At 41.6% G+C, this 15775-nt stretch overlaps 1 protein-coding gene across 5 annotated transcripts in view; it reads left to right on the top strand.

The window, feature by feature from the left end:
* The first annotated feature begins 3581 nt into the window (after positions 1–3581).
* Positions 3582–15775, top strand: part of asic2 (acid-sensing (proton-gated) ion channel 2) — a 317943-nt gene continuing 305749 nt past the window's right edge. Inside the window, exons 1-3 of one of the 5 annotated variants that reach the window (XM_063903273.1) lie at positions 3582–3771; positions 9024–9359; positions 9504–9644. In XM_063903273.1, coding sequence (XP_063759343.1) covers positions 9069–9359; positions 9504–9644 — 432 coding nt within the window. In that variant the 5' untranslated portion in view covers positions 3582–3771; positions 9024–9068. Of the gene's footprint in view, positions 3824–8241; positions 8287–8374; positions 8564–9023; positions 9645–15775 lie in introns of those variants that run through there. The other 4 variants (XM_063903269.1, XM_063903271.1, XM_063903270.1 and 1 more) reach the window with 4 other exon arrangements.

The raw sequence follows: 15775 nt of genomic DNA, 5'->3' as shown, positions 1-15775 counted from the left end.
GACTTCACATTCAGAGAGCAGCACCCATGGATCCTGCCCAGCAAGCATAAATATTCAGAAATGCTCATACAGTACTGTCGTGAGAAGGTGATGCATTCAGGAGTGAGAGACACCCTCGTACAAGTTAGGGAGAGATACTGGATCATGCGCGCAAGGCAGCTGGTCAAGAGTGTTGTGGCAAGAACACAATCTGCAAAAGATTCAAGGCAAAGGCTGGAAGGCAGATCACTGCACCTTTACCAAAGGACAGAATAACTGAATCCCCACCATTCGAAGTCACAGGTGTGGATTTTGCAGGACCGCTTTATGTGAAAGCGGAGGATTCTGTAAAAAAGTCATACATCACGCTATTCACCTGTGCGGTAACCAGAGCCGTACACTTGGAGCTAGTCTCAGATCAGTCAACAGAGACATTCCTGTTAGCGCTGAAAAGATTCATTGCTAGAAGAGGATTATGCAAGGTGATCTACTCAGACAACGCAGGAACGTTCAAGAGAGCTGATCAGGACTTGAAAGAGCTGTGGAAAGCCATCAAAGACCCTGAACTGCTGCAGTTCTTCTCAGAAAGGGGAATCACTTGGAGATTCATCACTGAGCGAGTAGCCTGGTGGGGCGGATTCTGGGAGAGGCTCGTCCGATCAGTAAAAACATGCCTGAAGAAAGTTCTTGGAAGAGCTTCACTCAACTTCGAAGAAATGTGCACAGTCCTGACAGAGGTTGAGGCTACACTAAACTCTAGGCCTCTGACCTTTGTGCATAATGAAGTGGATGAGCCACAGCCACTGACTCCAGCTCACTTCCTGGTGGGTAAACGACTGACCTCTCCACTACCCAAGCCATTCCCAGCTGAAACACAGCACCCAACTGCTAACAAGGCAGAGATCACACGAAGATGGAAGTACAGGCAGAGACTCACAACCAGCTTCTGGAATGCCTGGCGCAAAGATTACCTACTAGACTTGAAGTCAGCACACCGCTGTGACACACCGACACCCACCCCACTGAAAGTGGGTGACGTCGTACTCATTGGAGAAGATCACACACCCAGACAAACCTGGAAACTGGGAAGAATCAAAGAACTGTTTCCAGGCCGAGATGGTCTTGTTAGGTCGTGCTCAGTTCGCACTACATCAGGGACTTTGTTGAGGAGACCTATTCAGTTACTGTATTGTCTGGAGATTTAGATGACCAGAGTAGTTCATCGGGGGGAGAATGTTGTAACTGAATAGCTTACAGTTATAAGATTAATGATTTAATCTGTTTATTGATTTAATGCATAGAAAGCTGCTAAAGGTTGTATTACTATTTACAGTTAAAAGGAGAGTTAGAAATAATTATATTTTGTTGTATTCTATCTGATTGATATTGATTTGAGATATGTTTTCTGTTCTATTGCCTAACAAAGGGTTAAGAAACTGAACTACCAGAATGCTTAGCGGCTAAAACAAGAGTTACGCGCGTTTTCCTTAGGATGAAAGTAGTGCCGCGTATACGAAAAATGACTAGTAAATACATGGAGCTGTTGATTATATGTTTTGTGGTGTTTGCTGAACGTGTAATGGTCGCTACTGATTTCTCTACATAAAGAAGCCTTTGTTTTCATATCCGACGTCCTGCTGTTTATTTTGGAGGTAGTTAATCTACACTCTATTTGCAACATCAACAAAGAAAAAAGTTCAAGACAATAATTCACGAAACATACATTTAACTTTCCATTTAGAAAGCATTTTATTCAAGATTCTTCAATGTTATTTGATGTGAAATTAAGCGTTCTTTCTGTTGAACAGCTGGAGTTATGAAGTGAACAGCATTCTTGCATAAAAGATGCCTCCATTTCGTGTTCTAATGATGATCCCCAACATGTTTCTCAAGCAACTCATGTATTCACAGTTTTGTGTCTCCCATTTGTGAAATTCAAAAAGTGGTGACAATGAGTTAGTATCTTAAAGCATTCAGAAATCTAGCATTGCACAGTTGTTTCTGTGATGCATTATTTTCTGTACAAATGTTGTGCTTATATACAGATGTGATACATAAAAAACATAACCGTGGATACGCTAAGAAACAAAGCTAACACAGATGCCTTCACACAGGGCAGACGGGGTCATAGAAGCCTTTGATGAGTGTAGATATGATGTGAATAATTCTATTTGGCTTTCATAGTGATCAGATCCTGGCCCAATTTAACATCTATGGGAGAATTCCTGGTAAAATGTCCGACATCATCATCAAAACACTAAATGAGGGAATATATTAGCAAGAGTTCATCAGACTTGGAGAATCATTCCCAGGTCTGTGGCTCTGTTAGTACATGTAGGGCTTACTGAGACACTCTTTTGGGCTTTAATTAGTCAACATCATCTGCTCTTATGTACATTTAGTTTGACACCTTTTAACTGTATGACTGATTATCTGCTGTCAGTGTTGATCCAAGTCAAGAAGGCAAATGTATGCCTTCACACTGCAGCAGAAAGAATAAACTTGGTTCATAATTCAGAGTGTTGCACTGAGCATTTTAGCAGTAATACCTTGCTAATTAAAAAGAGAAGAATATAAGGCTAACAAGACTTTCCTTTAATAATCCCGTGGATGGAAAAACGGCCGGATGGATTAAAGGCAGATAAAATTGCTAAAGCATAATGCCTTATTTTCAACCCTGGAGAATGCTTAATCCCTGTAATACTATGCTCATTACCTTAGCGAAAAAAGAGGAGATTTGCTTAATTAAGTTGTTAAGAAACCAGCAAACACTGCAGCTGTCTGTGACCACAACACATTCCTTTTGGGTGAAACACTTTGTGATGGACTGACAGTGTGTGTGGGTGAATGACAGAAGAATGAAAATAAAATGCTCTTCAGTCATTATACACTTTTAATTAGGGTTTCTGTGTTCTAGCAAATTGCTGAACTGTGTCTGAAAGTGTGAAGTGATGAGCAGATTCCATAAGATGCAAATTGAACATAGCCTCTTATACTGTGTATGACATGTGCAAATATGTGACAATGTGTCTAATAGGAAGACAGCATCATAAATCATTTAAAAAAACATTTATTTATTGTAAGTCCTGGACTAAAAAACTATTTGGTGTATTTGTTTATTCTTGGCTTCAACAATGTGTGATATTATGGGTAAGGTTGTCAACATGTTATACATTTGTTTTGTTTTTCTCCGTTAGACGGATAAATACTTACTATACATTGAGAGTTTCCATTTTTTTCTTCATATTTTGAGGAAGTAATAAACAAATATGGAAAAGTCATAGAATACTCATTGTAATAATAATAATTGTTAAACCATTGAAATAAAAGAGCAAACATATTGAGATCCTTTTACTTAAAGCACACTGTAAAAATGTTCCAGTACAAGTAGAAGTCCTGCATTCAGAGCCTTATTCAGGTGTGATACAACTATGTAAGCATTATTAGCATTAATGTTTTAATAATGTTTGATCATAAAACTGCTGCTTTATTTGTGTTCTATATTCTCCTCAGTCTTCATCATAACACAATTATAAAAATAGTTTTATGATCCACGTCATATGCTTTTATTCTGAAATCATCCACCACTTCCGGTTGCCATTTAAAAAAATGTACATACCTATTTCGAGTTTTGTATTATTTCCGTGAGATGGTTTGTGCAGGAAAAAAAGCCCTGACATATTATCTGTATATTGTGAATCTATTGAGCTCTCCAATGCACTTCTAAAGAATGACATTTCTTGAAGGAAGATTAAAACGACGAGCTCGATGCCACGACCTGCTGCACAACAGGTGAGCTCGCTAAACGCCCTGCTAGCTGTAATTGATGTTCAAATATCGACAGGTATGGACTATAAATTCGCTTTTAACCCAATGTAGCAAGTTGTTATTAGATCAAAATTGTATTGAAATGTATTATAAATTGGAATGCTTGCAAGCCTGATGAAATATTTTAATGTGCTACACTACCTTGCTTAGCTAGCTATCTTATAGTTAGCATAAACGCTAGCTAGAGTTACATTTTAAGGTGTGTTAAACAAAGGACAAGTTCCATAAGAAAACTGTGATTTGCTAATGATTTAAGGTTGAAGGACAAAAATCGCTTTTTGCGGGATGTGTCAGAGGTTTTAACGATTAAGCGGCATTGCAATTTATTCAGTGTCCAAGGTTAAGTTAACCTTGCTTTTAGTTTAACTTGCACTTCACTTTACAGTGGGACTCAGGACAACAGCTTACATTGTACCGCTACTCTCCTATGACATTGTAAAATAGTCAATATACTATACACAAATCTTGCAAAATGCTGTTTATTATTTGCTCATGTTGATTTTACATCACAGACAGATAATTCCAATTAAAAGGAGCACAGTCAAAATATACGTGTAGCTTATTAAAGTGTGTATCATTTAGTAATTGTAATGTATCTTATCATGAAGGTAGGCTAAGCAACATACAACAACAGTAAGCTTTGGTTAAATGACATTTTAACACTTTAATAGTGTATAGTCAGTGACTGCCAAATACGTTTTAAAACAATTATTCAATACCATTATGTCAAGATAAAACCATAAATAAACCACAACCATAAGAGTTTTTGGTGTTATGTTGTCACAGGTACAGTGGGGCAAAAAAGTATTTAGTCAGCCACCAATTGTGCAAGTTCTCCCATTTAAAAAGATGAGAGAGGCCTGTCATTTTTATCATAGGTATACCTTAACTATGAGAGACAAAATGAGAAAAATAAAATCCAGGAAATCACATTGTCTGATTTTTAAAGAATTTATTTTCAAATTATTGTGGAAAATAAGTATTTGGTCAATAACAAAAGTTTATCTCAATACTTTGTTATACCCTTTGTTGGTAATGACAGAGGTCAAATGTTTTCTGTAAGTCTTCACAAGGTTTTCACACACTGCTGCTGGTATTTTGGCCCATTCCTCCATGCAGATCTCCTCTAAAGCAGTGATGTTTTGGGGCTGTCGCTGGGCAACACAGACTTTCAACTCCCTCCAAAGATTTTCTATGGGGTTGAGATCTGGAGACTGGCTAGGCCACTCCAGGACCTTGAAATGCTTCTTACGAAGCCACTCCTTCGTTGCCCTGGTGGTGTGTTTGGGATCATTGTCATGCTGAAAGACCCAGCCACGCTTCATCTTCAGTGCCCTTGCTGATGGAAGGAGGTTTTCACTCAAAATCTCACGATACATGGCCCCATTCATTCTTTCCTTTACACGGATCAGTCGTCCTGGTCCCTTGCAGAAAAACAGCCCCAAAGCATGATGTTTCCACCCCCATGCTTCACAGTAGGTATGGTGTTCTTTGGATGCAACTCTGCATTCTTTCTCCTCCAAACACGACGAGTTGAGTTTTTACCAAAAAGTTCTATTTTGGTTTCATCTGACCATATGACATTCTCCCAATCCTCTTCTGGATCATCCAAATGCCCTCTAGCAAACTTCAGACGGGCCTGGACATGTACTGGCTTAAGCAGGGGGACACGTCTGGAAGTGCAGGATTTAAGTCCCTGGCGGCGTAGTGTGTTACTGATGGTAGCCTCTGTTACTTTGGTCCCAGCTCTCTGCAGGTCATTCACTAGGTCCCCCCGTCTGGTTCTGGGATTTTTGCTCACCGTTCTTGTGATCATTTTGACCCCACGGGGTGAGATCTTGCGTGGAGCCCCAGATCGAGGGAGATTAGCAGTGGTCTTGTATGTCTTCCATTTTCTAATAATTGCTCCCACAGTTGATTTCTTCACACCAAGCTGCTTACCTATTGCAGATTCAGTTTTCCCAGCCTGGTGCAGGTCTACAATTTTGTCTCTGGTCTCCATTGACAGCTCTTTGGTCTTGGCCATAGTGGAGTTTGGAGTATGACTGTTTGAGGTTGTGGACAGGTGTCTTTTATACTGATAACGAGTTCAAAAAGGTGCCATTAATACAGGTAACGAGTGGAGGACAGAGGAGCCTCTTAAAGAAGAAGTTACAGGTCTGTGAGAGCCAGAAATCTTGCTTGTTTGTAGGTGACCAAATACTTATTTTACCGAGGAATTTACCAATTAATTCTTTAAAATCCTACAATGTGATTTCCTGGATTGTTTCCCCCATTCTGTCTCTCATAGTTGAAGTGTACCTATGATGAAAATTACAGGCCTCTCTCGTCTTTTTAAATGGGAGAACTTGCACAATTGGTGGCTGACTAAATACTTTTTTGCCCCACTGTATGTCAACAGCACACATCAGATAAATAACTGTAATTGGCATGTTGGAATGACACGTCACCTTTTACAGAATGCGAGTGAGTGTTGTTACAAATGGGGTAGGTGTATTGCGTGCATGTAGTGTGAAGTAGTGGTGCAGATTATAATAATCATCTACTTGACCTTTTGCTTGAACATTGTTGTAGTTAGGCTTAATATGATGCAGCAAATATAACCAAGTAGAAGGGAGCGGCGGTGGTTAGAGAGGAGAGAGGAGTGAGTATTCGAGGCAACAGGCATTCAGCAAAATAAGACATCCTTGCCTTGGAGCCGTCTTTTGAAACCGATGTCATTAATTATGACTTGTGGCACAGCTGTAACAGCTGCTGTTCATTGCTTTGTTCTACGGCTGTATTTTTTAAATTTCTGTCAGATGGGTTTAACTGCGTTCTTGACAAAAGTGTTCTGTAGTGAGGGGGGAATTTGGAACAAGGTGTTAAGTGATGTTTCCTGGAGATGGTGACGTTTCTTCCGGTGCTGACCCTGTTAGCGGGGACTGCCATTCTGTGATTTGTAGTATTGGATCAGCAGATACCCAAACTAACCACTACAGCAAAATGTAAAGAAATGTATAAAAGTATAACATATTCTTAAGCTTTCAATTCTCCTTCTATGCTTGCCTTCAAAAAACATACAAGCTTCATTCCAGGGGAGGCTGCTTTCTGTTTTTATGGTCCCATCAAATCTAAGAATCGCAAGACCTATCTTTTTTTTAAATTGGGGCAATTGTAATTTTAGTAGTATCACTGTTCCTGTTTTATTGTTTTATGGTTGTATGATATAACTCTTTCTGTTTGTTCATACCTTGTTTTTAATTATGTTGTCCATTTATATTGTCATACATACTCTGCGTCAAGCATGAAAGGTGTCATATAAATAAAGTTTATTATTATTATTATTATTATTATTTCTCTCACTGTTTGACATAATCCACTTTATGATGCTTTAACTATCTTTCGCCTTCACTTGATTAGGGAAATTCACATTTTTGTAAGATCATGTTTACAATTGCCCTCTTCCTCTGAGTCTGGATACAAGCTGTTTGAAGTATCTCGTCTCTTTCACCACATTAACCATATTATTTTTTCCCTTTTGCCCTCCCCTTGAATCTCTTCACGTACTGACTCTTGATTGATCAACACACTACTACTCATGAAGCTGCAATGCCTCAGCTCACAGATATCGGCGGTAACAGTGTTTCATTACACATGAAAAAAACCCCACTTATTATTATTTTTCTATCTTTACCCTCTCTGTGAACGTGACATTATCTGTCTGAATTACTCTCCTCGCCGGGCAGCCTGGGTAACCGCACTTGCTCGCTCTTTTTATAGTTTTACTATCTTATTTTTGTCCTCATCCCTCCCTTCCACCTCTTTTACTCCATCTCTGCTTCTGCTTCACTTCACATGACATACACCCCCCCCCCCCCCCCTTCCCCGACCAAGCAACCACCACTGTTTCCCCCTCTACTATTTGTCTCTCAGTCAGCCTTCCGTTTTGCATCAGTCCCTCACCCTGTTTGCGGTGACAGGCGAGAGGTGGAAATCTGAGCGACTGATGGATTAATGAGAGCGGGAAGGTGCTGGAGGAGAGAGGAAACGTATTCAAGAAGTGACTTTGCTGTGCAGAGAGCAAAGGAGGAGAGCGCCGTCTTACCTCCTCTCCCCCCACCCCTTCCTCTCTCTCTCTCCTCCTCTGTGCGAGCATGTGTGGTGGTGTGTGTGCGTCTCTCGCGGCTCTGCTGTTGTTCGCCACCGCCACAGAAGAGCTGGGACGAGGAGGGAAAGCGGCTGTATCTGGCCAGAGGAAAACGGGAGGAGTTAGGATCGCCATGCAAGACTAACCAGCGACTCTGATCATCAACAGCTCCCCTCTCTCTTTCTCTCTTTCACGCACAAACACACACGTGCGCTCTGAGACACACACACACACACACACACACACACACACACACACACACACACACACACACACACACACACACACACACACACACACACACACTCGCGCCGGCTGGATGTCTTCTCACTAGGCTGAACGAGAGAGAGGTGCTTAGGCTTGTCATTAGTTGGGGCGCATGGGAGATCCTGAAAAGCCTGGACATATTTGCAGTGTGTGTGTCCATTTGGGTGCACTCTCATGCATGAGAGAGTGTGTGTTTTTGAATGGAGACGAGTCGGGATGTTAAACACACAGAGGCAGCTTTGATTGGCTCACGGCTTAAGTGACTCTCACCTCTCGCTCCGGGTGTCACAGAGGACTTACCTCTGGGATTTTTGTCAATGAAATCGAGCAGTCAGAAGGCGACAGATTATGGAGGCGAGGGTGGGGGGGCAATTTGGGATTTGGGTCGAGTGTGCATGTGTGTGTGGGGTGTTGGAGGTGTAATAGGAGCCACAGGCGGGCTTGCAGCCACAGTAGCTCTGGGCTCAGGGGAGTGATTGAGAGTGGAAAGGGATGCCCTGAAGGGAGCATCTTTCTTCTTCCTCTAACGCTCTTCAGTAGTTATTTTGGTTGGGGAGGTCTTTGCCTCCTTGTTTATACTTTCTCTTCAGTTGTTGCTTTGCTTTAAATGTTACGTTTTTTTTGTGTTTTATCATTTATTGTGTCAGTGTTGCTGCAGGGCTCTGTTTTTGCCTCATACTTTTTTCCTCTCTATTTCACTCTTGACGCCTCTATTTTCAACATTTCTTCTGTTTCTCTGTCTGGATCCTCTCTTGCTTTATCAATATGATTATGGACTGTGCATTTCAGTCTATTAATGACATTCCCTCTGTCTCTGCAGGTGTGAGTGCACCCGGGGCTCCTTGGCTGAGGGGCTGGAGGGCTGATGATGGATCTAAAGGAGAGCTGTGGCAGTCAGGGGAGCCAAGAGAGCTCCAGCCTGCACCCCACCTCCTGGCAGGCCTTCGCTCACACCAGTACGCTGCATGGCCTGCGTTTCATCTTCCCTTATGGTCAGCCAAGTGTGCGCCGCTTGCTCTGGGCTGCAGCTCTGCTGGCCTGCCTGGGATTATTAGCTCTGGAGAGTGCTGAGCGGCTGGCCTATTTCTTCTCCTACCCTCATGTGACCAGCTTGGACGCCGTGGTTTCCAGCACACTGGTGTTCCCCGCTGTGACCGTTTGTAACCTCAACGCTTACCGCTTCAGCCACCTCACCCGCAACGATCTGTACCACGCTGGGGATCTGCTGTCCCTGCTGGATGTGCACCTGACCATCCCCCAGCCTCACCTGGCCGAGCCTGAAGTTCTGGCTTTCTTACAGGAGAGATCTAACTTCACGGCGTACACGCCCAAGGCGTTCAGCATGAAGGAGTTCATCGAGAGGGTCGGCCACGACCTCAAAGACATGATGCTCTACTGCCGTTACCAAGGCCAGGAGTGTGGCCACAGCGACTTCAAAACCGTGAGTCCACTCTTGTCTTCTTTTAAATGTCAGCTCTGTTGGGGTCAGCGCCTTCCTGCAGCGTCCCAGTCCTCCCAGGACTGAGCTTCTGAGGTGTTGATAGTCTTACAAGTTTCCAGAAATGGATGATATTTTTTTTCACTGCTGGCAAAATGGCTTGGTGTTTACTGATAGCTACTCTTTCCCTCCCACGCTGCTATGCTGGGTTTTCTCCTCCTCTGTTTTTCTCCTTGGGACTCTCGTGTTTTGCTGCAAAGGTTGGCTCTCACGATTTGTTCTGCAAATATATTCTCTGCTGTGGCCTTGTCATCCCATAATAGCTCTGTGCTCACTGTTACATAGAGTTCTGCAGCCGGTATTTTGGCCACTGAAGGAGAGAAATTGAATTGTCTGTGGCCGTAGTAAAAAGTTCCCCTAAACGACTTGTATTTCTTTTCACAACGGAGCATTGAAGGAGTTTCTGGTATTGCAGCAGCAAAATGCAGCCACACTGTAACGCTATTTGGAAGGATTCTGGTGTTCATTTATTCCTCAGGTTGGGCTTGCTGTTGGGTGTAACAGCCTGTTGTTTCCTTTATTCTCTATCAATGTGCTTATATTTTAAAATCCAACGATCAGGCTGGTGTTGTGGTGGTGAAATGTAATGATTTAAGGCTAACATCTTCAGAAAATACTCTTTGGCAGATCAAAGCGAGCGATTTCTACCACAAGTTGGTTATGCCACTAAAACAGTTTTCTGAACACCCACTTGTTGCATACTTGCACTCACTTTACAGATTTGTAACTATGTCAGTCAGTGAGTGGAAGAAGTGCCCTTTACATACTGTCTTTGAATGCCTCAACAGAGGAATGATAATGCCTAAATAGCACAACCCAGGTTTCCATCGAGAAAACTGACAGAACTACAAAAATAAAACTCTTCTGCTATTTCTTTAATGACAGTCAGGATGTTTAAATACCTTTTAAGGAATACCTCGCTATCGCACATCATGTTTCTGAATATTTAACAGTTCTTCAGCATTTTGTTTTGAGTTTAGAGTTTCATTCAGCTGTTTAACACTGTTGGCAGACTCTTGAGTCGTGTAATCCATCACACTGAACACAGAGTGTAGGTTTTTAGTGTTGCATTTTTATGGCCTGCTAATGCAGTTCAAGTATAGATTGATATCAAAAAGACTGCATGGCATTCCCTTTTATTATTATAATAATAATTTAAGTATAGGGGTGGGGTTAATTGACATTTTATTGAAACCATATCACATGATATCCATTAGAGAATATGAGTTAAACAAATAACTGAAACTTAAGTGTAAATGTAGTTCTGTTATTGAGACCTTTTGTTGAAGACAACAGTAAGGAAAAACATTATGTGTAAATTTAAGGCAGCATGGACTCCTTGGATTAACTTTTGGCACCACATCTCACGAGCTACTGAAATTCAAAGCCCTGATCCAGATCCGTTAATTTGACATGCTTAAAATAACAGTTTGTTGAGCCTAAAAAGTCAGATTTTGTTCTGTTCCTTAAAATGATTAGACACTATCAACCCTTGGGTTCAGTGTTAGGCTACTCAATGAAGTGACTGTGCAGATTTATAGTTCTGGACCCTAAAGCACTCGTATCGGATCATTACTCAGTATCGGCAGTATTGAATCGATGAACCGTAATTGGTATTGGGAGAGAAAGCATCTTTTTTCTCACAATCACTCATTGGCTGAGAACAGACGGCAGCTTGGAGAGAGCACATTAAGCAGGACGACGCCAAAAGAGTGATTTTGGCCTGTTGTCAAATTATTAATGTTAATTAGCTGCAGCTAATATAACCCTCCCCCGGTGACTCAATGATTTGTTATTTCAACGGGACAGTGACAGTCATCCCCAGGAAGGATTACAAGCTTGCAAGAGTTACCTTCATGTTTTCTACTGTGCTCTTTTGCACGACTCAGCAATAACACAACTCTTATTCTGTCCATTTGTTTTTTTCACTAATTAATGAGCCGTTTGTTTTGCGTCAGAAAAATCTTGCCCATGCTCATGTCTTCAAAGATAATGTTTTGTTGGCTCAACGTCATCAACAACACAGTTTGACGAGAAGCAGCTCTTTCCAGAACCAGATTTCTGAACAATGCATTCAAAGCTGCAGCCAGCTTTTAGTTTTATCTTCCATTGTTTTACTCAATGGAGCCCAGTGATTACATACAGCCCCGGAAAAAATTAAGAGACCACTCCAAATGTTTCTTAAATCTTTATCTCTACATGTATGACAGCCATTCCAGTGTCTGTTGAATTCCAACTGAGAAAAATTGTCAGTAGTTTATAGAATACAAAAAAATATTTAAACTCAAAGACATACCTATAAGATAAAATGATAATGCTGAAGTGGTCTCTTAATGTTTGTATCATGGCACAAACTTAACTAGCAGCTTGACTTTCTATTTGACAGATTGCACTTTATAGATCTGCATTAACGACAGTTTGCCTGCTTTAAAACTGACCAGCGGAGCATGGACAGCACTCCGCACTGTGGAGCTGCCTCTAGGATCTGCTCTGCTCAGATGAGGTGTTTAATTTAACGAGTGGACACTGTTGTTATTAACCGAGCCCATCAGCAGCATTGTTGCACCGCAGCTGTGTGTTATGTAAGACATTACAGCTTAAGTGTCTGATTGATATCTGTGTTGAATCCTGGGAGATACTCAATGCAGAGAGGCTGTTTGGAAAAATAAGAATAGTGCCTCTCACGTTGGCCGTAGTGATTTCTATTCATGCTTTGCTTGGAGTTTAGATTCATATTTCAGTGAGCCGCACAAATTCGACAATTCTGCCAGAAGAACATTTATATAATTTCCTTCTTTAGAATGTTCAGGGAGGTAATGCAAAGCTAGCTCGGCTCTGCGCTGCAGCCCAATGAGTCTCTGTTTGACTCCCCTTAGCAACCACTGTGCATGCTGTATGACATGCCTTTGACCTTAATCAGGGTTCAAAGATAATCGTGTTGACAGAGAGGCTACTAGAAGGCACTGTCGTCATCTTTGCCCTCCGCCTGTTGCTGCTGCTGCTGCTGAGCCCCCCCACTCCTCTCTGTGGACCCCCCTCCATCTCTTGTCTCTCTGTCACTGCAGCGACACACCTTCATATCTCCTGCGTCTTCTGAGAGCAAAGGGAAAAAAAGAAGGGCCACCAAAAATAGAACAACACTCACATCAATCCACACATTCATTCAGACAAAGGGGTACACACCAAAATATATGCATACATGAATGAATACACACACACACAGACACAGGGAAAGGGACAATATTACCATGAAACTCCAGGGACCCGACTCAGCGTTTGAGTGACATTGTGATGAATGACCGTAGGGAGGATTGTGGGACACGGGAGTCAGTGTGATGTGACGTGACTGATGGAACTGGAGCAGAGCGCTGCAGAAAAGGGAAGCGGTATCATCAGTGTGCACATGTCTATGTTCACATATTGTACGAGCCTCAGATCAGAAGTTTCCCTATTATGCAAAATGCACTTTTTGCTGTCTTTTATACATAATATGTGTCCCCGGTGTGAAAGGAGACTCACAGAGTGTCAGAAAATACAACCCTCTCTCTTTTCCTCCTTACCCACATCTCTAAAACGGGGGGACAAACGAGCTGATCCAGATTTGCTTCAGTTATGACGTCATAACTGAAATGTGGGCTGGCTTTACATTGAACTCCTGGCAACATCCCACCCCCGTGACACGTCCCAACCTATCGTCCGCAATATACAGTCGCGAGCTGAATCCCCTCCGCAGCAGAGCGGTATAGGGAAAATAAAGAAAAAACAAAAGAAAAATCAAGCACATAATATGGCGTTTATTCACGGCAGCGTTTAGCGGAGTATCTTCTCCCAGTAGAAAACATTCACAGAGGAGAGAGAACTGCATGCTGCTCCAAAGGGGCGTGGCCAGCTTCAGCTCAGCTCAAATTTAAAGCGACAGTCACAGAATCAGCACTTCAGGAACTGGGCTGAAATAGAGGGGTATGATTAGGCATGGCTACATTGGGTGATCTGTTTGGTATTTTGAGCAAAACATTTCACAGACATGTTTTGTATAGATATTGCCATACAATATAATGTTCAAATATAGCATGAGAGAAGAACTTTAAGCGATTGGAAAATATGCAGACTGCTTGAGTTGCTCGTTTATGTTCATATGTGAGCACTTCACAAGGATTGTTTCTAAATAAGCACTCTGGTGCTTTTCTAGGAGGCTAAAAGAGAGCACAGCCACATGCAGCAAACTTAAGGTGAACAACTCAAACGCCTCTGAGAGATTCTTTCAGTCCAGTATGTCTTAAAGGCTGCTGACGGGTCAGAGTAAAGATTGCTCAGTGTGTTTACATCTGCTTTTTTTGTACAGTTATATTTACTCTTCTTTTAATTTGTTTCCCTTTTTATGTGTTACTCCTCTAAGGCCATTTTTATGTTGGTTGCCTTGTATCTTTCATGAAGCACTTAATGACATTCGGCTCTTGAAAGTTATTATACAAGCAAGTGACATACTTACCAACAGCTGAAATACAGGGGGCGACTGCACGACACAGAAAGACTTCTCATGATGACCGCAGCAGCATTGTGCTCTTCAGTTGGTATGAATATGGTGTCATTTTCCTTTTCTCGATGGGTTGCGACGCTGACCAGCAACGGGTAAAGTATTACATTCCTATAGTAGTCTGTTCAACTGTGTACCAGTGAGAAATGAATGGACATAGTTTGAAATTTAGTCAAAACTGGAAGTGCTTTATTAACTGAGTTTCAGAATCAATAACACCTTTTTAAAAAAAAAATTAACAGACGAAGACAAACTTTCAAATTGTAAATGTTGCCAAAAGCAGCACAGAAGAACTTCACCTCAATAAAGTATAGACTAAAATCAGCAATAAGATAATAAAAAAAGGAACCCAAATGTCATGTGAAAGAGATGACAGATCAGACCAGCACAGTGCCAGCTTTCTGCGCTTGCTGTAATTGTTTTTGTTTCAGTGATGCTTTGGTTATTCAAATATTTTATTATTTATTTGTTTCTTTATTCCACACATGGCAGTTATTTTAAAACAAAACATTTACACTTAACACAAATTGTATAGCACATGGTGGAAAGGAGCAGGGAGAAGAACATCTGATTTTACCTGCCCCCCAAAAATGAAATAACCATTAAATAAAAAAGCAATATTCTGTCAGTCACAGTTGCTTACAAATACTTACAGAAAGTCAAAACCAGAACACAATTAAAGGTCTACTTCATATTGTTTGAATACTTTTTTTTATCTTAAAAATGTAAATACAGCTCTTTAAATCGTTTGTCAATCAATTCCATCTTTTTACGGCAACTACAGAGACACACATTTGATTAAACTTCATTTAAACCTCATTTTAATTAAAGAGCACCTCATATTCTTCACTTAATAACTTAAGATGAGCAACTGTCATGTATTACTATCATTAAGGTCGTCATCTATCACCATTGATTTATTTTATCGATCGTGATGATAACCCGTCTGAATATGAGTATAATTAAGTGTGGGGAACATTGGGATCACCTCACTTCTCCTCACAGAGTTGTGATACGGAGGAGATGGTGTGTAAAGGACCTGATGGACTCCCCCTTGCCTGTGTGTGTTTTGTCCTGGGTGATTACAGCCTCGATTAAATGCTGATTGATCACACTGACAAGCTACATCAGTGTCTGCCAGAGAGAATCAGCTCAGTGTGTCTGACCTGCACTCACTGCATGTTTCAGATATATAAATATAACCCCCCCCCTGGAGCGGTGCAGGCCAGGCAGCCCCCTGTCACACTCTCAGCCCTAATGTGAAACCTGATAGCAGCTGGACCCTGAGCTCTGTATCACACAGACACTAATTATCCACTCGTCTATTCCTCTGACCAGAGCATCGCTGGAACAGCAGCTGTGACGGCCCTGGCTGTTTACAGCGGCAGTAATTATCCACCACACACACCTCGTGGCATCAGCCCTCCACCGGCTGATCATCGCAAGGCCTGATTCTCCCTGCTCTCACCAGCAGCACAACCCTAGCAGCAGCATTCACACTTTTATATTTCACATTTATATTTTATTTAATATTCCATTC

This window comes from Eleginops maclovinus, chromosome 16 (genome assembly GCF_036324505.1).
Source record: "Eleginops maclovinus isolate JMC-PN-2008 ecotype Puerto Natales chromosome 16, JC_Emac_rtc_rv5, whole genome shotgun sequence".
Taxonomy (NCBI): Eukaryota; Metazoa; Chordata; class Actinopteri; order Perciformes; family Eleginopidae; genus Eleginops; species Eleginops maclovinus.
Note: the sequence above shows the minus strand (reverse complement) of the source record. Positions and strands in the feature narration are given on the sequence as shown.